Genomic DNA, 21,716 nt, shown 5'->3' on the forward strand with positions numbered 1-21,716 from the left:
ATCGATACTTCATCGCAAAATCATTTTTACTCTCTCTCTGTTTTCTCTAAATATCATCAAGCAAATGTTTCCACAGAATCTGGCCCCCTTTGATGTATGGGATTTCTTTCCATCGACTGAAATGCTCTTTGTGACTCTAACAAAGGGAATCTCTTAATGTGTTTGTGCTCAATGTCAGTAATAGCTTAACACTTTAGATACTTTTTTCTGGTGATTTGTGTCTTAATATAATGCCTCAGAATATGCTGGGTGCTCCATTAGGTAGGCTGTTCCCTCATCCTCAATACTACCCCCAAGTACCACCACCTTTCAACTGAAAAATAATTTTGCTGCAAATTTCTGATAATTATGAATAATGTTGTTCCCCAAGTCAATTAATCCATGCATTGATCATCAGAGTAGAAAATAGAAAGAAATAGGGAAGAGATTAGGAAGTAAATGGAAGGGAAGATTGATTTGATCAAGAGAATATAAGGTAGGCCCAAGGAAAAGATGAATGAAATAATTACACGTCATATAGTCCTGGTGTCAGCAAATTGATTTAGAATTGGTGTTGGGTTGTTATTGTCGCATTAAATTGTACCACAGAGGCAAATTTCAAAAGGGCAAAGAATGCAGGACTGAAGGTGCTGTACTGAAATGCATGTAGCATTCGGGGAATAAGGTGGACGCACTTGTGGCTCAGTTAAAGATTGGTTGGTATGACGTTGTGGGCATCACTGAGTCATGAGTGAAAGAAGGTCATAGTTGGGAGTTTAACATCAAAGGATATACTTAGTCTCGAAAGGACAGGTAGAAGGGCATAGATGGTGGTGTGGCACTGTTGGTAAGAGATGGAATTACATCTCTAGAAAGAGGTGACATAGGGTCAGAGAATGTTGAATCTTTCTGGGTGGAGTTAAGAAACTGCAAGGGTAAAAAAACCATTATAAGAATCATATATAGGTCTCCAAATAGTAGCCAAGATGTGGGGTTCAGATTGCAAAAGGAGCTTGAAAGGGCATGTAATAAGAGGAATGTCACACTTGAAATGCGGGATTTCAAAATGCAAGGGGATTTGGAAAACCAGGTTGGTGTAGGATCACAAAAGAGGGAATTTGTTGAATGCCTACGAGATGGCTTTTTAGAGCAGCTTGTGAACTTTTAGAACTATGGGGGAGGCCAAGTCCATGGGTATATTTAAAGTGGAAGTTGATCGTTTCCTGATCGATCAGGGCATCAAGGGATATGGCAAGAAGGCAAGTGTATGGGGTTGAGTGGGATCAGCCATGTTGGAAAGGTGGAGCAGACTCAATGGGCTGAATGGCCTAATTCTGCTCCTATGTCGTATGGTTTATGTTCTTATGCACCGAGATAGTAGTGAAAAGCTTGTCTGGCAATCTGTTCATAAAGATCAAATCATTACACTGTGTATTGAGGTCGAAAAGATAAAGTCAAATCAATGCAGAATGAAATCTAATAGCTGCCCAGAAAATGTAGTGCAGGTAAACAGTAAGATGCAAGATCGTAACGATGTAGGTTGTGAGGTCAGAAGTCCAGCTCGTCCTAACAACAGGTTAGAGTCTGTCCTTGATCCTGGCGCTACGTGCTTTCAGGTCTTTGCGTGAAGCAGCAAGAATGGATAACGTGACAGAGTAGCGGTTAGCACAGCACTCTTACAGCTTGGGTCACTCTGGAGTTTGGAGTTCAATTCCGTGTGGGTTTTCGTCGGGTGCTCCAGTTCCCTCCCAACAGTCCAAGGACATACCAGTTAGTAGGTAAATTGATCATTGTAAATTGTCCTATGATTGGACTAGGGTTCAATTGGCGGGTTGCTAGGCAGTGTGCATTGTTAGGCTGGAAGGGGCTGTTCCAAGCTGTGTATCTAAATAAATAAATATCATGTAGACAGAGTCCTTAGAGGGGAAGATGAAGCAGCCAGCGTAATCAAAACTGCACCTTTCCCAGACGTTCTCTCTTCTCCTTTCTTCCATCAGTACTAATCAGTATTGATACACAGAGGCAACGCTGTCCCTTTGACACCTTTGAGTCTGACAATTTGTCAGTCCTTCACTCCTCGTGGGGGTACAGCTTCCCCAACACATTTTGCTGAATAATTTATGGTCTACCATCAGCAAAAGTATTTAAGTCACTACAATTTTCCCAGCAAATTCTGGTCCATTATCTTCAGCTTTGCCACAACACCTATTGGCTGGAGTCTTATTTTACTAATGAGGCAGTGCATGCTTTGCAGAACATCTGAAATTCAGATTCGGGGTCCTTTCTCTTAAATGGAGCATGTATCAATTATAGAGTGCTCAGGTACTTCACAACATAAAAAAAGACACTCCCTGTGAATGACTAACTCTGCTTGGCCAACACTATTGTCTCACAGCAACTTTCCAGCTCAAGATGATGATGGAAGTTACACAGAAGTGAAAGCAAATTCCAAGCGATGTGGGCTAAAACTGAGTAACTGCTTCTTAATAAATCCTACAAGCAAGTAGATATTGAGAAATCAAATTAAGTAGTGATTTCTCAAAATCTCATTACTTCCAGATTACAATTACTTTAGGTTTCAATTGTCACCAAATTTACAGCAGTTTCTGAAGCCGAGTGATTTAATAGTGTTGGCATTAAACAGGTAGAAAATCGGATTTGCTCAAAGCACGCATGTAATCCAAATGACTGCAAAGATTCATCCAACAAAAGGATGCCAATTCTGACTGGCAGCACAGAATCTGCTTTTTTGTGAATGTTGCTTCCACACAGTGATGAGTAGCTGTGATTCAAGGGCGGAGATTTAGAATGCCATGCATCTTGAAGGAGAGTTGGGATGTTGCTTCCAACAGTCTCTAGTTTCTACCGGCAGAAGTGTCTCTGTGTTTTACTGTATTGCTATGCTTTATTTAAATGTGATGTATTGGCTGAGGGCAACACATTGTAATTAGCTTTGTAACAACTACTGTCATAGTTAGTTGCCAAAATCGATTTTTAATTAAATCTTCTGGCCCTTTGTCAATCTGAGTGAAGCAAATTCAACTCTTAAGAAAATGAAAAGGAAAACAACAAATAGCAGAAATTGGAAGAACAAATACATGCAAACCCAGACAAGTGGTCCAGCATCTGACAGCGAAAGCTGGCTTAATGTTTCGAGCCTCATTCTCCACCAGACTGTGCCACTGCATCAGGCGAGGCACAAGGTTGCAGCAGGTAGTGCCATTTCCTCACGGCTTGGGCCACTCTGAGCTTCTTTCAGGTGTCCATGTTTCCTTCCACATCTCTAAGGCAGGTGGGTCAGTTAATTGCCTACTGTAGGCTGCCCATTAGTTCAGGTAAGTGATAAAATCATCGAAAGGAGAAGATGGTGAGAATGAATTACATAGTCAGGGAGCTAAGACAAGGAGAATGATACTGATGCGACTATTCTGCTGCAGGAAAGGCTGAATCACTGTCTACTGTGCTGCAATAAACGTGTTAATGACCCTGAACCAACAACAGCATTTTCAAATCAGTTGTGCCCAGATGAGAGAAGAATAATCTACAATTCTGACTGTATGTGCCCATTTACAACTCATTAGTAACTGAAGCAGAACTGGCTCACGCTTGAGGTACAAACGTACTTAAAACCAAGCTGCAAAGATCTAATCTATGTACTTAAACCTCTAATTATGGTAAAATTTATTGAGGCTGCATTTGTATTCTTTTGGACAGAGTTTATATTAGAACCTAAGATATATTTATTTCAATATGCAATTTGAAAAAGAATTCTTCCCCAGTAACATGGGACAGCACAGTAGTGTAGTGGTTAGCACAATGCCTTACAAAGCTGGTGACCTGAGTTCTATTCCCGCTGCTGCCTGTAAGGAGTTTCACATTTTCCCAGTGACCACGTGTGTTTCCTGCGGGTACTCTAGTTTCCAAAGACATACTGGTTGGTAGGTTAACTGGTCATTGTAAATTGTCCCATGATTAGGCTAGGATTAGACCATAAGACCATAAGACCATAAGACAAAGGAGCAGAAGTAGGTCATTCGGCCCATTGTCTGCTCCGCCATTTTATCATGAGCTGATCCATTTTATCCTATTTAGTCCCACTGTCCCGCCTTCTCACCATAACCTTTGATGCCCTGGCTACTCAGATACCTATCAATCTCTGCCTTAAATACACCCAATGACTTGGCCTCCACTGCTGCCCGTGGCAACAAATTCCATAGATTCACCACCCTCTGACTAAAAAAATTTTTTCGCATTTCTGCTCTGAAAGGGCGCCCTTCAATCCTGAATCGGGGGTTGCCGGGCAGCGTGGCTCGAAGGAGCCAAAAAGGCCTATCGTATCTCAATAAATAGAAATACAAATAAAAACATTGACCTTTTGGACTGGAGTTCAGAATTGATGTTGATGTGACTGAAATAGAAAATAACTGGAAATTAAGAGTCAAAATCTTGTTCCAGAATTTTCTTTAAACCATCGTGGAGCACTTACGGTTGTGAAATATTAAGCCACCTTTCTGTTAGTTGTGGATTATTTAAGAAACGTGGAAGCAAGTTAACTGTGTCTGGTAAAAATGACAGACCTGTCATCTAATGAGAGTTTCCCACCTTCTGCCAAACAACTAATTCAATATTATTGCCTTAGCAAGCCAAGCATCATTGTTATAGAACATGACTCATGGGCAAGCTCACTCATTCCTTTCAAACTTGCACTTGCAATTTTCTTTCCATCTTAACCATTTCCTTCTGCTTGCGGCTAAAACCATGTGTCTAGAAATTGACCCACAGTCAGCAGCACAACACTCATTATGTAGCGCTGGCTGGCAATTCATCGCTACTCCCGAAATGTGGTTCCAAAAGTTTGAGAAGCAGTCCAGAACGTGCAGCCACTACTATACACTGTGTTGAGCGCTGCTAACCAAGGCTGAATTTCTAAACAGCAAAGAGAGAACTTGTCTTTGTTACTGTCATTCAGTTTAGCATCTTTATAGGCCAAAACAAATGGTTTACAAATACCGTGTCTTAAAGTTTTATTTTGACCGGTGACAATTACAGATGTTTTGTGGGAGGGGCCAGCTTAAGTCCTGGCATTTTTTACTCACAGCTGTTACTATCTCTTGTTGGTTTGTGTGCATGAGTTTTGTACTGAGCTATCACAGCCTTCATTTTGAAATTAGAATTCAGGAACATTTGCTCTAAAATGGTATTTTGCATCAAAGAGTGTGACTAAAATAAATATTTCCATAAATCTTCCTTCCCTCAGAAGAAGAACCTGAACTTGACAGCCTAGTTGTTTCAGAGATTACCTCAGAAGGATTCACACTCTCTTGGACAGCTGAAGACGGGGCATTTGAATATTTTATCATAGATGTTAAAGATTCTGAAAACTCGTTTGACCCAATACAGCATGTTTTATCAGGGAAAACACGAACTACTGACATCTCAGGCCTAGTAGAAGGCACTGGATACCAGATTAACATTACTGGTGTAACTGAAGGCTGGCGCACGCAACCACTCACTGCGGTCACTGCTACAGGTATATCATCAGGTGCAACGCAGGCTCCCAGTTTCATGGTTTATTTAGACTTGCTGTAAGAATAATTCTCCCTTTTTAAAATGTCACTGTTGCTTGCTGCATTACTGTCATTAGCAACCACATTAACGGCTCCCAATACGCCTGGAAAAATCTCACACGCTTACCTTTGCATGCTTTCCTTCTTTCTATTCCTGTTTCTCCTCATTCTCAGGTGTCCTGACTAACATACTGAAAACATCTTCAGCTCAGAGATGTGGGGCAGATTGGGCTTAATACAGTTACGGGACACAAGGAGCGTATAACATACAGAGACAGCGACCATCTCCAGAGAAGCCAAATATGTCAGGGTGAGATATATTCTCGGAAGCAGGTTTCAGATTGGTAGAATTAATGTCAAATTGTGTTTGTATCTGTGCACAAGCATTTTTGACTGAAGGTCAAAAGATCTTCCCATCTACTGCTTTAATAATATAATAGGTTTATTACTATCAGTAATAAGGCAAACTCTGTCCAGGTGTACGCCCAGATTAAAGCAAAGCTCTCACTAGTGATATCAGTAAAGGATGGTGACTTTCCTCCCAGTCCATTTTTGAAGGCACCACCAAATTCCTCCTCGTCTCTGTTTTAAAGGGACATTATTGTATACTAAGGATGTGCCCTCTGGTCTTATTCTCCCCTCTATAGGAAACATTTTCTACATATTCACTCTATCTAGACCTTTCAATATTCAGTAGGTTCCAATGAGATCCACTCTCATTCTTTGAAACTCCAGTAAGTACATTTCTAGAATCATCAAATGCACCTCATATATCAACCCTTTCATTCCTGCGATCATTGTCGTGAACCTCCTCTGGACCCGCTCAACAGCGGCACTCACTTTCTCAGATATAGAGCTCAAAACTACTCACAGTACTTCAGATGTAGTCTATCCAATGCCTTATAAAGTCTCAGCATTACATCCTTGCTTTCTTTTCCTAGTCCACTTGAAATGAATGCTAATATTGCATTTGCCTCTTTACTACCGACTCGACTTGCAAGTTAGCCTTTAGGGAATCCTGCACCTGCACTACGAAGTTCCTTTGTAACTCCAATTTCTGAATTTGCTCCCCAATTAGAAAAAAATCTATGCTTTTATTTCTTCTACCGAAGTGCATGACCATATACTTCCTTACACTGAATTCCATCAGCAAATTTTTGCCCATTCTCTTTATCAATGCAAGTCCTTCTGCAGACTCCATGTTTCCTCAACACTGCCTGCCCCTCCACCTATCATTCATTCAACTGCAAACTGGCCACAAAGCCATCAATTCTGTCATCCAGATCATTGATATATAACATGAAAGTAGCGGACCCAACACCAATCCCTGAGGAACATCACTAGTCACCGGCAGCCAACCAGAAATGGCTAACTTTATTCCCACTCTTTGCCTCCTGCCAATCAACCAATCTTATCCGTGCTCATACCTTTCCTGTAATGCCATGGTCTCTTATCTTGTTTAGTAGCCTCGCGTGCGGCGCCTTGTCAAAGACCTTCTGAAAATCCAAGTAAGCAACATTCATTAACTCTCCTTTGTCTATCCTGCCTGTTACTTCCTCAAAGAATTCCAACAGATTTGTTAGGCAAGATTTCCCCTTAAGAAAACCATGCTAACTACAGCCTATTTCACTATATGTCTCCAGATATCCTGAAAACTCATCCTTGATAATGGACTCGAACATCTTCCCAACCACTGACATCAGGCTGACTGGCTGATAATTCCCTGTCTTTTGTCTCCCATCCCTTCTAACAGAGTGGAGTGACATTTGCGATTTTCCAGTCTTCCGGAATCCAGTAGTGATCCCTGGAAGATACAAAATTCAAAAATCTGCTCTTGTGGCTTTCCATAAATTTGGCCTTCCATACTCAGAGGGAAATCTGCTCAATTCAATCAATTATATTTGAACTTGCACATGAAAGGTGATTTATTTCAACAATTTTTGTTCATAAATGGATATTGCTGAGCATTCCAGATTTTTTCTCTGTTATCCTTGTAGACTAAACAAAGTGCTTTGCTTGTCACCTGACAGATTATTTAACTTATTTTTTGCTGTTTAGACACGATTTGCTGAATGGACTAATTCTGCTCCTAAGTCTTATAAGACCATAAGATACAGGAGCAGAATTAAACCATTTGGCCCACCAAGTTTGCTCTGCCATTTGGTGAGCCAATTGGCCTAATTCTGCTCTTATATCTTATGGTCTTATAGTGCTATAAGGCTGAGCAGTAGAATTAGGTCATTTGGCACATCAAGTCTGCATAGCAGAAAAATAAATTATGGTCTTTAAAAACGTATCTAAATAGATTTAGATACCTTAAATATACTACATATACCAAGGGAGGTTGAACCTGAACGGTGAAATGACATGTACTGATTTAAGCTGCCTTCGCTCTTTTGGCCAATAGGTTCATTATACATAAAAAGTTTGAATTTATTGAGGGTCCCAAGTGTAGTGATGGACAAATAAGTTATCTGTCAACAAATCTTACAGCAAAGGCATTGCAAAGACCTGTAAGAAGCCATATAGGGAAGGGGAATAAAAGACATGCTGAACTTCTTTTAGATGTCTCCTTAGATACCTGCAACAGAGGAAGAGGAAAGCATGCAATACTTACTGTTCTGATATGATTTTGCATGCTGATGAAGCATTTTAAGTTACACAAGTTGTTTTATGACCCCACCTTATGTGTGTCTTCAATAACATTGTAATTACGTCCTGCATGGATTACTCAATGATGGCCTTCTATTGGCGGTGATAATCAATTGGAATTGCTTTGTGTTCATGTTCAAGCTAAACTTCCAGTTGATATTTTGAGGTTAATTGGTGCACAGAATTGTATACTCGTCTTTCAGACCGTACCGCCGGTTTTCAACAGTTTGCTTTTTCTGAATTCAGGTTTAACTTGTCACAGCGGCATGCCGCATCATGAGATTGTCACTAGCTTTGTACGGCACTCGGGCTGTATCTATCAGTAAGCCATCATACATCTGGTACTTTCAGTGGGCTTGTTTCCTAGACATTTGGATGCCATTTCTTGCACGGTCAAGAGCTATGACCTTTATTTATGCTTCTCAACCTCACCTCTCCTAAATTAAGTGACTTGTGTTGACATGTGGTCCCTTGGGTCTTTGAACTTGGCCAGGCACCAGGCGTGCACCCAAGTGCTGCTGGCTCATTAACCATGGAAGCCAACACACATGTTTGATATTTCCTGAAATTCACACGAGTTCACATGCTTTGGATATAAACTGAGAGCTCCAGATGTTTAATTTGATTTCTCTCTTGCTTTCTGAAGAGTGAGATCAGTTGTATTATTCACTGGTCCGTCTGGCTTAATTCAGCCTTCTGATGGCCTCAGGAATCTGTACACGTCAGTTTTGCTCCAAATGCTCACATTTCATGCAACTAACTTGATTCTTTCTCAAAAATTTGCTCCAGAGATGTTCTCCCTGCTAATACAACTTTATTTTCCAACTGTTAACCTTGCACCTAATTACTTCTTGCTCTACAATGTTTAGTACATAGACACAGATTTGAACTTTTAACTTGCAAATTGCGAATGATGGCCATAGTTGTGAAATGATGTTTGATTAAAAAAGCAAACTGTGATTGTGACATTTAAAATTAATGCTCTTCCTAAAATAATTCCCTGTTTCTCCAGAGGAAAAATCAAAAATGGAAAACCTAGTGGTTTCAAACATAAACTCTTATGGATTCAAAGTCTCTTGGAATGCCACGGACGGGGCCTATGAAAGTTTTATAATAGTGGTTAGAGATTCTGGCAGGTTATTGGAGCCAATGGAACACAGAGTGTCAGGCAATCAACGTTCCATTACCATCACAGGCCTGATCACCGGAATTGATTATGATATTAATATATATGGTGTAGCCAAGGGGCAGCACTCTAAGCCTCTCTTTACTAGGACTGCAACAGGTATTTTTTTATCTATCACTCAGGGCTCTGTCACTTGTTTATGTATGCCTTTGTTCTCAAGGTTTTTGTATCCTGTATTATATAACACATTAACACTCTGAAAGCTTTATTCAGGTTGAGAACATCCAGCAATGTCTTCACATTAATGATTGTGCTGTGTTTTTTCCAGAAATAAAGAATTTAAATTAATCTTAAGGAAAGGGCCCATGGATGAAAGTCGTTTTGGATTATGTCAATTAACAAGTAAAATGACATTGGAATTTAATTTAAAAGCGTAATATAAAGTATTTTAGAAGTTGGCTTTATAAAAAATTGTTCTTCAAACTGTATTTGAGGTAGATTTCAATTCATATTGCTTCAATCAAATTCTACTTAAACTTCACTTTGTTCATTCCACCGGGGCAGGAACAGAATTCCATACATAAAGCACAATTGACATGTGAAAGCTGGAATTATCAGTCCAATTGCCATATTGACCATCCCTAAACACGCGTATGTGTGGCCTTAGGATAGCAATGTAGAAGTAACGCATTTACATTCTGCAAATAAGAGTGGCTTGGATCACAATAGGGGTAGTTTTACTCAGCCTTTGAGAATTTTATCTGTCTGAGCATGTTTGAAGCTAATAAGGACCAATGATATAAACATACTTAATTCCCAGGGATATTTTGCTTGATAAGAAAAACTACTTACCAATAAGATCTCCTGTAATAGACAAAAGTAACATTCAGGGATAGCTTGGTATCTGGGTGAGGGACCTTGTCTAAGAACCAGATTGAATTCCTGTCAAAAATGTAGTGTTCTATTGTATTTGTGCATGGCTGTTGTGAATATTTTGACACTAGCTTCAGTGTTCTCGTGAAAATCTGTGTTAAGTTAGAAGGATGATTTTAACTGTTGTCAGATTATGTCTAACCTGTTCACCAGTCTCCTCAGAATGTATTGATCGTCGATCCCCATAACACGGAACTCACACTGAAAGTGTTAACTGCTGTTTGTGTTTAATGTGCTGTGTTCAGAAATTTTTAGTCAATGAAACCTGATCTAATCATTGATATGCTAATTGTTATGACTTCTGATCTTCATGTTTGTATTGTAACTGCTCATGATTACACTCTGATATCCCTTTACAATTCCTTTTGTTGTTAACAATCAAAATATTGCCTTTGTGTGTCTGAAGTACAACTTGATGCTTCCTTCAGGCTTGATGTTGGCTGCATTTACCAAACCTGCAATGGTGTTCAAACTGTGTTTTTACAAGATCTGTGCCTTTTGTCATTCCTAATTGCTTTGTCTATTTCTCATCACTCTGCCCTGTCATTTGGATTGATTAGTTTTCTACATGTAACTACTTAAGACCTGCACAGGGAATTGATCTGAGATGCTTTGTGCACACCAATAGGTTTGTGTGGAGCCAGATCAATGCAGGTCCATTCTCAGTGGGGAAATGGAATAGGGAGTTCATATTTTCTAAATCTCTCGAAGTCCTAGAGACATACTTCTGCTGCCTGAACAATTGCTATCTGATTTCCCTTTTAGGTTTATGGCCGTTTTCTTTTATTTCAGAATGTTTACCAAGTCGCCAGATATTCCCATTTATTTATAGAAATTACCCTAATACTTCTCTGAATTGTTATTCACACTGGAAAACTTCATCCTTAGATTTTTAATTAGCCTCACTCTCTTTTACCAAACCAACTTTGACTTCTTTAGCAATGAACCATTAACAAGAATTATTATTTAGACCTAAAAGGAAGGACAAGAACTTACAAGACTTATTTCTCTCTCAGAGGCCGAGCCTGAGGTGGATCACCTAAACGTTTCTGAAGTTACCTCAAATGGCTTCAAACTTTCTTGGACAACAGATGACAATCCCTTTGATTACTTTAATGTTACAGTCAGCGATTCCAAAGATGAATTTCCTCCTCTGGACTACAGACTATCAGGTGACCTACGAACCACTGACATCCAAGGGCTGCAAGATGGTACTAAGTATAATATTTCCTTAGTTGGTGTTACAGAGGAACGACAATCGCAGCCGATAATTACCGTTGCAATTACAGGTATTGCTGTTTTCTTGAGAATCTCTGCCTTTATTTTCTCTTTTGCACCTGATTCACCAATGATTTTTTTCCCCCCAGGATGAGACAAATTTCCTTCTGAAGGCAATAAATTAACGCAGACCACATCCGGCCTCCAGTGAGCTATTTTCAAAACTTTGCATACAGACATCTCCACTTCTGTTCTCAACTCTTTAGGATCGGTTTCACTCTCAACCTAGAAGGCAGGGGCAGACTAGGCAGTGTCTCTTTGAAATAGAAGTGTCTTGTAGCAGAATTGTTTCTGCTGTGCATGGCAGAGGGGTGAGCAGTTATGGTGGACACGCACACAGACTCTGTCTGGAGCAGGAAACGCAGATAATGAGAGAAAGGACATTAATTTCTATCCAGTATTTCTATGGTGAAGGGGATTTGGATCGGAAATGTTGGTGTTAACCAATGATCAGCTTAGTCCTTCCTCACCCTGCTGCACTCTGCCTCTGGAACAACCACAAACATGAGTGTATTTGCGTTGTCTTGTGGCTAGAATCAGAAGAGACAAATTATGTTGCAGAGGTCCTCAGTTAGCATTCCAACTCTTTGGATGCTGTGGTATGAAGCTAATCCTTGAAGTAGCAATACCAGTATTAAACTTTGCTTTGATGTTCAGTTCCACTGAAGTGAACTGTATCACACAGAGAACAGATGGTGAATTTCCACCCTTTCTCTTTAATTAAAGACTGATAACTATTGGACTATAGGATTGGCAGTTTTAAACCAACATTCATTTGTTGTTTGGGAGAAACTGAAGATAGAAGCGATGATGTGGTGAGGGAATAGCAAGCTATGTTTGAGTAGAAGTACAGGTCAGACAAACACGCTGGAGCTTTCCACCTAGTCTCAAGCTCCAAGAATCATGGTGGCTCTTCTCAGGTCCTCAGTACAGCACCAAATAGAAAGGACTTTACAATATCTGACCTGTTGGCTTTCGGTCAAAAACCTCTGCATTTTCCCCATTTACTGTTGTTAGTTTTTGGTAATTGACTACAAATGTTCTGATAATTATCCCTGCACTCTACTAAGCAGAGATGTCAGGTTTGTTAGTCTTGTTTAATATGGCATTTAAGCAGACTCTGCTGAACAGATTTATGATGGGGATGGTGTTGTTAACATCTTAATTTCATCCCTTGGTGTTATGTCATGTATGAGTTTTCAGAGGAATTGCAGTGGTGTCTGTAAGTGTAGGAGGACCAATGGTAAGGCTACCAGGTAGATGCCCATTTGACAAGTGGTTCCATATTTTTTTCTAGTTTTAGAGCGTTTTGGAAATTAAAGCAGAAAATGTCGGAAATCATCAGAAGGCCAGGCAGCATCCAGGTAGTGGGAAAGAGCTAATATTTCTCATCAATGACCTTTAATCAGAAAGCATCTTCCATCTTGTTTCATTTAGAAAAGCATTGTCATGCACTTCAGCTCTGTACCGAGCCTCTATCAGTGATATCCTGCTCTTTGTATAGTGAACAACTGGGAAATTAAACATACATGTGGCATCCAAGAATGAAATTGTACATCTCTGTGCAACAACAAAGCTGAGCAATAAAAACAAACTAAAAATAATGAAAATAGAATTTCATTCCAGGTCAAGTGCCCAAAGCATCAGTCTTAAGCAAATATGACTATATAACATTTCTACAGCAGCCAACTGGACATGAATTTCCCAGCAAAGTTACTTACAGATAATCACCTGCAAGCAGTGTGCCAGTAAACATTTTTGATTTGTGCAGTGGTGGACAGCCGAGTAATATACATCATATTCTCACAGTGCTAACAAGCAGAATTGCATTTTAACATTTCATGTTTGGACAAAAAATGTCAGCCAACATTTCCATATAAGTGAAGAGATGATTTTAAGAATAAAGCAGAATGGTTCAGAAGCAAGGCTAAAGCAATTGACAATGCTGTCTGTCTGTAGTCGGTCTACCTCAATTGACAATGTTGTCTGTCTGTTGACGGTCTACCTCAATTGACAATGTTGTCTATCTGTTATCAGGTCTACCTCAATTGACATTTTGTCTGTATGTTGTCAGGACTACCTCAATTGGCAATGCTGTCTGTCTGTTGTCAGTCTACCTCAATTGGTGTGCATGACTTTTTTTCAGGAATTGTTCCGAGAATTGCTGCCCACGTATCTACTCCATATCTGTTTTTCTGACTCATCCAATGTTACAGCTGAAAATCAATTTTCTGAATTGACATGAAAGTAAATGCAGGCAGTGCAGTTCTGACATCTAAAATAAAACAGAAAACGATTGATTTGCTCAAAAGGCCCAGACTGCAGCTGTAGAGAAAATTAGTGTTTCAGCCAGTCGTCATTCTGATAAAAGGTTGCATCACAGGATTATTGCCTTGAATTTGAACAGTTGACCTCATACCCACTCTTTTAGTGTCTCTCTTCAACATGTATTGGGAGTGTGGCAGCCGTTCCCCTACGTTTGCTAAAGAATGGAATTAAAACGTGTCTGCCTTTTCCAACTTTCTCACACAGGAGTGGGATCTCCTAAACATCTAGAGTTTTCAGACGTCACTGACACCACGGTGCTAGTCAGGTGGGAACTTCCCAGAGCCCACGTCGACAATTTCAAGGTCATTTATGAGCCCACTGATGGAGGTAAGCTGACAACTCACTCTCCGTCAAGAGTAGCGTGCACATGTCCAATCGTTTTCACCAGTCTTTGCAATATTACCTCCTTTAAAGTTAGCTCCATGCTGAGTAATTTTCGCCTTCCGGGCTGATTTTCACAGGTGAAAGCACCATTGTGACTGTTGAAGGCAGCAGGTCTCAAACTGTACTGCGCAACCTGACTCCAGCCACTCAGTATCAAATCAGAGTCGTCTCTGTGAAAGAGTTTCAGGACAGTGAACCAACATCAGGCACAGTGAGGACAGGTAAAACAAACAATGCAGCACTGTCAAACAGACAGCATGTTTTCAGAATATTTATGGATTAGCAAGAGTCTGACTTTCGTACTGTGTCTTGTGCTTGTGTAGTGTTTTCTGCTCAACGGCTTTATAGATTGATGTGCATAAAACAAGTGGAGGTATTGGAATGTTTGACAAAAAAAAAAGCAATTTCCTTAGTTATATACCCATCTGAAAAAAATGACAAGAAAACTGTGGTCCATCAGACAGAGAATCTCTGACAATGTATTTTAAGTCCAGAATCCAATGAATCCCCTGTATTTTCTGATTGTGTTGTGTCAATAATCTTCAAAATATTTTTTATACCACAACAATCCTGGGAAGTGAAAGGTCAATCTCTTTCCATTACTTTTGGCTGTACTACTAGTTGTAGAACATACTATCATTGACTCATGAAGCTGTTGGCCCTTGGTAGGTACAGGGAGACTGTTTCGATGTCTGAATGTGGAAAAAATCAGGCTGGTTTATTTTCCTCATTGATCTTCGAAGGAGCAAGCAATGGAGACTAGCTCCCTGTTGAATATCAAAGTGAGAGCCGTGTAAGAAGGTATCCTTGCTCATCAAAATTTAGAAACAACCAAACAATGACTGCATCCTCATTACCGTGATAATATCCTGGATTGAAAATACGCTGGTAATTGAGGTTCTCAACCAGTGTGGAGACAGTGAGTTGAGCTTCACTGAATTGAAATGAGGTCAAGTGTCCTTTGTTGTACCTTTAAAATCGTAAAGTGATGGATGAGAGCCCAGGGGTGAAGAATGGGTGTGTGACAACTGGTGAGGCTGACTTTCCAATGTAGAATAAGAATCCATTATCATGCTCTACCTAAATATTCTTCGGTGAAAAATCCTGATGATATGAAAAAGAATGCAATATGAACATTTTTTAAATTCTGGAATATAAAGTGATGAATAACTATTTAAAAGACTTGAGAAGCGTTGGTAGGGCATGCAGCAAATTTGGCTGTAGGTATTTAAAAAGTATATGATTAAAGTTAAAACAGACCTTAAAGGCAGGAGTGAGAGCCAGTTTTGCTTTCAAAAGTGTAGATAAAGTGGATCTGAAAGTAATATCTTGTGATATTGGGCATAATTTTCCCCTAACAGCCTTGGACAGTCCATTTGACTTGAGAGTTCTGAATGCAACGGAGTCTGGAGCCCTGCTGGCGTGGAAGCCCAGTATTGTAGCAGTTGATGAATATGTCATCACCTACAGCGCTGACGATGGTAAGTGCAAATCTCTCACTTGTTGTAGAGAAACAATGTGATTAAACATCAATCAAATCACAGGACAGGTAATTAAGAAGCAATATTAGTTCATGTTTATCTGTAAGTCATCTTTAGGATGGGTCTTTACAAATTGGCATGTGAATTTGATACTGGAAACCTGGAACAGAAGCAGAGCACACTGGAAACACGAAGTATGTCAAGCATCTGTTGATAGAAAAACAGAGTTATTGCTTTAGGTTGAAGGTGAACAGTCTTTGTCCTGAAGCATTAATTCTGATTTTCATCCCACAGATGATGCCTGACCTGCATTCTCTGCTTCTGGTACCCCTGGCATGGAGGCTGATGCAGTGATAACTTATAAGGAAAAATGCTGATATTCCTGTTTTGACTTACAATGGTTCATGCAATAAATCCCCTAAAATAGTCTGTGGTATTATCCAAATTGCCTTCCTGAGGATTTCTCCGACAAATTATCCATGATTTCAAGGGGTATTTATTTATTGAGATACAGCATGGAGTAGGCCCTCCCAGCCGTGTTGCCCAGCAACCCCAACTTAACCCTAACCTAATCACAGGGCAATTTACAATGACCGATTAATCTACCAGCCAGTATGTCTTTGGGCTGTGGGAGGAGACAGAAATACCCACAGGAAACCCATGTAGTCACGGAGAGAACATCCTTACAGGCAGCAGTAGGGATGGAACCCAGGTCATTGGTACTGTAAAGCGTTGTGCTAACCACTACGCTACCAGGGGCTGCTGGATATGCTACCCAGTGGCTACCTTCGACAGGAATAATCTAACAGTGGCATGCATTACCTCAATGGTGTTTGCTCTTTAATCTGATTTCCTGGCTCCTTCATTGAAAACTGACTGAAGGACTTATATTTATATAGCGCCTATCTTAGCTTCAATCCACCTGATAGTGTTTCACAGCCTACTAAGTACTTTCATCCTGAACATTTGCAAACCATTCTAGCTTTATAGATTACCTCAACGATCAATGGCATGGATATTGTTTAAAAGTTTTGTGCATTCAGATTTAGTTTTGAAGTAAAAATTGAAGAAACTAGAAAAATGCATAGGGTTGGTCAGCACTTGTAAGGATAAAAGGTGGAAACTGTACTCCTGGTCAAAGCTTTAATTTAGCAAGGATGGAAAAAGAATAATGAAGAATTGTAGGAGACAATTAACATGTCCCATGGTCTGTATTTCTTCATAAAACAGCTGCTTTTTTTAATATAGTGATCAGTGAGGTGGTAAAAGGAGGGTTAAAAGATGTAGGCGTGATCGAGTCAAAATTAATGCCAAGATCAAAGCTGAATTTATTGTCATTTGCATTTGTACATGTGTGCAGGGAGGCTAGGAAAAACTTGCTTACAGCAGCATTACAGGCATGTAAAATTAAGTTCACAAGGAAATTATAGATTAAACATAAATGATACAAAATTAAAGAAGAAAGAACACAATTAGAATGAGACAAAGCAAAGTATATTCTGGAGCAAAATGATGCTGGGTTCGTGATTGAGCTTGTGAAGGTTGGTTCAAGGGCAGCATGGTGACGTAGCGGTTAGCGCGGTGCTTTACATACCGGTGACTGGGGTTTAATTGCCGCCACTGCCTGTAAGGAGTTCGTACGTTCTCCCCGTCACCATGTGGGATTGCTCTGGGTGCTTTGGTTTCCTGTTGGAAGGCTAATTGGGCATCCTAAATTGTCCTGTGATTAGGACAGTTGTCCTGTGTTCGGGTTAAACCATGGGGTTGCTGGATGGCTCAGCTCGAAAGGCCGGAAGGGCTTTTTCCATGCTGTATCTTCATAAACAAAAATAATAAATAAACAAAATGTTTAAAGGGAAGTAACTGTCTTGGACCTGCGGATGTGGGACTTCAAGCTTCTGTATCTCCTGCCCGGTAGTATCACTGACATGGCGTGACCTGGCTGACGGGGATCTGAGATCTCAGATGTTACCTTCTTGAGGCAGTGCCTCATGTAGGTGAGGGGTGGGGGGGATGTGGCATGATGTACTGGAATGGGTCCATGGCTCTCTGAAGCTTCTTACATTCCCGCACATTCGAATTGCCAAGTTGCTGAACTAGACCACGATGCAACCAGCCACGACACTTCCAACAGCACATCTGTAAAAGTTTGTGGAGTGTTCAGTAACAGTCAAAGCAGCAAGAAGTTTGAGAGAATGGTGGAGCAATCAGGTTATTTGCTATTGCTGTTCGGTCTGATGGAAAGATCAAACCAGGGCAACCTTCTCAAGAAAATTTCGGACCTGCAAATTCCCATTTAGAAAGTGCAACCAATGAAAATGGGGCATTCCTTATCCTGAAAAACCTTCATTAATATCTTATTCCAGCATGAAGAGGGGTGAGCCAAAGCAAATTAAAATGCAGCATGTGCATTTCACTTAATTATTATTATACAACTAGAAAGAATTGTTTAAACAATCTGTTTAGAAATTGGCCATGGACTCTGCTTTGAATTGCACCTGAAGCAGGATTTTCATCCTTTCTCATCAGGATCACCAGTAACAAAGAGGGTTTCAGGAAATTTGATCCAGTCGGAACTCAGCCATCTGTTTCCGGGGACCCGCTACAGAGTGTTGATCTATGCCATGAAAGACTCTCTCAGAAGTTCTACCTCTGAAACCTCCTTCACCACTGGTAGGTCCTTCTCCGTTTCTCCAAAGTGCAGATCTTCACGTGGTGTCCATGAAACTAAATGTGAACTGGTCAATGGTGATACAGAGAACCATTCACAGTTAGAATGACCAAGCATACTCGCTGTTGCATGAGGAAAAGTCACCAGCTTGCCTCACGTCATCCCTTCTTTCCATTTGCACCTTTGTAGCGAGAAGCTCTGGGCTGCCTATATTTGACGAGGGAGGCACTGGGGCGGGGTGGGCTTTAACTGGTGACGCGTGCACTGTGAGGTCTTTATTTGGTGTAGAGAGCTCTGGAAGATCTGCATTTGGTGGGGGAATAATTGAGTGGTCTGGATTTGGTAGGGAAAAGTCTCAAAGTGGTCTGTATTTGGTAAGGGAGACACTGGGTGATCTGTATTTGGTGAGGGAGACACAGGCGGTGTGTATTTAGTGAAGGAGAGACTAAAATGTCTATATTTGATGAGGGAGCCACTGGGAGGTTTGTATTTAGTGAGAGAAGCACAAGGTGGTCTGTGTTTGGTGAGGGTAGCACTGGCAAATCTGTATTTGGGGTCCATCCCAAGTTCTCCTGAATGCACTAATTGAGAGTCAGAATATAATTAAATACAAAAACCAGATGCTGGCCAGACCAGGGGCAGGAGCACCTTCCATTCCCTGAAGGACTTCAGTGAACTGGCTGGGCTGTAGAGTACACCTCTCATTGACCTTGTTCTGCCACAGATATATCCATTCGCCTTGCTCATCAGGTAGATGGCACCAGCTTCTCTTACCATTTTTTTCATTCACTATTATGAAATGCAGTCCTTACACAGTGCACTGCAGAGCATTTCTCATCAAACAGTAAAGTCATCTGGAGAGTGTGCAGGAGACTCAAAATAAAATTACAATACATCCAAGAACACCAGAAAGTTATGACAAATAAGATCCCTAATAAACATAACTGGAGGAAACACACCGAAGACATAGATGACTACTTAGGGAAACTTTGATGTCAGTAGTTTAAACAGTGTTAAACAGTGTACTAAAAGCTTTCTTGGACATAAAAGATTTCAATTACTTAGACACTTTTTTATTGTTATTTTAAAAGGATCATTTTCTGTTAAAAAAGGATTAAGTGCAAGCAACTGTTCTAATTGATGGTCATCTGTTTTTATTCTTTCCCTGAAGCCATTGATTCACCCAGAGATTTAACAGTGAGTGGCATTACAATGAATGATGCCCTCATTTCATGGAAGCCTCCCCGCGTTCAGATCAGTGGCTACATTCTGACGATCGAAGCCGAAGATGGCAAAACACAGGTAAGTCCCTTGTGGCGAGAAACAACCAAGTGGAATATTGGCAGTGACATTCCCATCCTTCAGAACTCTTGACTGCATGCAGATATGAACTGAACCTAACTGAACTCTGATAGGCAAAGGGGTGACTTTCGAACATGGAACAGCACAGCACAGGAACAAGCACTCTGGCCCATCATATTCGTGCTGACCATGTTGCCGATCTAACTAATCCTATCTGCCCACATAACCTCTATTCCCTGCTCGTTCCTGAGTCTGTATAAATCCCTCTTCAACACTGCTATCTACCACCTCTCCTAGCAGCACATTCCAGATACCTACCAATCACATGTATAAATCTTATTCGCAAATCTCTCTTAAACTCTCCCTTTCTCATTCAACCTATGCCCTCTAGTATTTGACATTTCTACCCGAGGGTAAAGGCTTTGACTCTCATTCTCTCAGATCTTCCCTCAGCCTCTGATACTCCAGAGAAAACTATTCACATTTGTCCAACCTCTCCTTGTAACTAACACTCTCCAGTGTAGGCAACATCTTGGTGAACCTCTTCTGCACTCTCTCCAAAGCCTCCACATCCTTCCTATAATGGGACAACTAAAACTGTACTCAATACTGCAAATGTGGCCAAAACAAAGTTTAATGCAGCTGCCACATGACATCCCAATATTCAGTGTCTCAGCTGATGAAAGCAGGCAGGCCATATGCTTTCCATACCATCCTATCTACTTATGTGGCCACTGTCAGGGAGCTATAGATTTGCACCCCAAGATTCCTCTGTACATCAATGCTACTAAAGATCCTGCCATTTACTGTAAACTTTCCTTTGAATGCTTAACTTCCTACAAAATGCATAACTACACACTTGTCTGTGTTAAAATCTATCCCCTTTATTTCTAAATGTTGTATTCCCTGCTGCATTTTTTGACAACCTCATAGTTCAGGGTTCAAAGTAAATTTATCAAAAAAATATGTATGTCACCATATACGATCCTGAGATTCATTTTCCAGTGGACATTCACAGTAAAATACAAGAAACACAATAGACTCAAAGCAACACTCACAACACGCTGGAGGAACTCAGCAGGTCGGGCAGCATCCGTCGAAACGATCAGTCAACGTTTCGGGCCAGAACCATTTGTCAGGACTGAAGAGGGAATGGGCAGAGGCCCTATAAAGAAGGTGGGAGGAGGGTGGGAAGGAGAAGACTGGTAGGTTCCAGGTGAAAAACCAGTAAGGGAAAAGATAAAGGGGTGGGGGAGGGGAGACAGGGAGGTGATAGGCAGGAAAGGTGAAGAACGAACAGGGGAAAACACAATGAGTAGTAGAAGGAGGTGGAACCATGAGGGAGGTGATAGGCAGCTGGGGGAGGGAGCAGAGTGAAATAGAGTTAGGGGCAGGGAGGTGCAGGGAATTACCGGAATTTGGAGAATTCTATGTTCATACCAAGGGGCTGGAGACTACCCAGACGGTATGTGAGCTGTTGCTCCTCCAACCTGAGTTTAGCCTCATCATGGCAGTAGAGGAGGCCATGTATGGACATATCCGAATGGGAGTGGGAAGCAGAGTAGAAGTGGGTGGCTACTGGGAGATCTTATCTGTTTTGGCGGCGGAGCGGAGGTGCTCAACGAAGCGGTCCCCCGATCTGCATCGGGTTTCACCAATGTGGAGGAGGCCGCATCGGAAGCACCGGACGCAATAGATGGGGTCAAACAGGATCAAGTTTTAGATGACATGCTGAATCTTCACAAGCTTCTACAAAAGTAGAGGTGCTGCTGTACTTTCTTTGCAATGACATTTATGTGCTGGGCCCAGGACAGATCCCCTGAAATGAAAACATAGTGGAATTTTAAGTCACTGACCCTCTCCACCTCTAATCCCCCCAATGAGGACTGACTCATGGGTCTCCAGATACCTGCTCCTGAAGTCAATAATCTGCTTAATAACTAGGCCACTCAGCCCATCAAGTTTGCTCCATCATGGCTTATTTATTATTCCTTAACCACATTCCCCTGCCTTCT

At 40.9% G+C, this 21,716-nt stretch overlaps 1 protein-coding gene across 13 annotated transcripts in view; it reads left to right on the forward strand.

Annotated features, from left to right (window-relative positions):
• The window catches only part of tncb (tenascin Cb), a 151,612-nt gene that overhangs the window by 113,886 nt on the left and 16,010 nt on the right, over positions 1–21,716 (forward strand). For 6 of the 13 annotated variants that reach the window (XM_072240651.1, XM_072240653.1, XM_072240654.1 and 3 more), the window contains 8 exons: positions 5,237–5,509; positions 9,211–9,483; positions 11,274–11,546; positions 14,068–14,190; positions 14,325–14,468; positions 15,609–15,728; positions 18,258–18,401; positions 19,571–19,701. In XM_072240651.1, the coding sequence (XP_072096752.1) occupies positions 5,237–5,509; positions 9,211–9,483; positions 11,274–11,546; positions 14,068–14,190; positions 14,325–14,468; positions 15,609–15,728; positions 18,258–18,401; positions 19,571–19,701 (1,481 nt within the window). The remainder of the gene's footprint in view (positions 1–5,236; positions 5,510–9,210; positions 9,484–11,273; positions 11,547–14,067; positions 14,191–14,324; positions 14,469–15,608; positions 15,729–18,257; positions 18,402–19,570; positions 19,702–21,716) is intronic. The other 7 variants (XM_072240658.1, XM_072240661.1, XM_072240662.1 and 4 more) reach the window with 4 other exon arrangements.

Source organism: Mobula birostris, chromosome 22 (genome assembly GCF_030028105.1).
Source record: "Mobula birostris isolate sMobBir1 chromosome 22, sMobBir1.hap1, whole genome shotgun sequence".
Classification (NCBI taxonomy): domain Eukaryota; kingdom Metazoa; phylum Chordata; class Chondrichthyes; order Myliobatiformes; family Myliobatidae; genus Mobula; species Mobula birostris.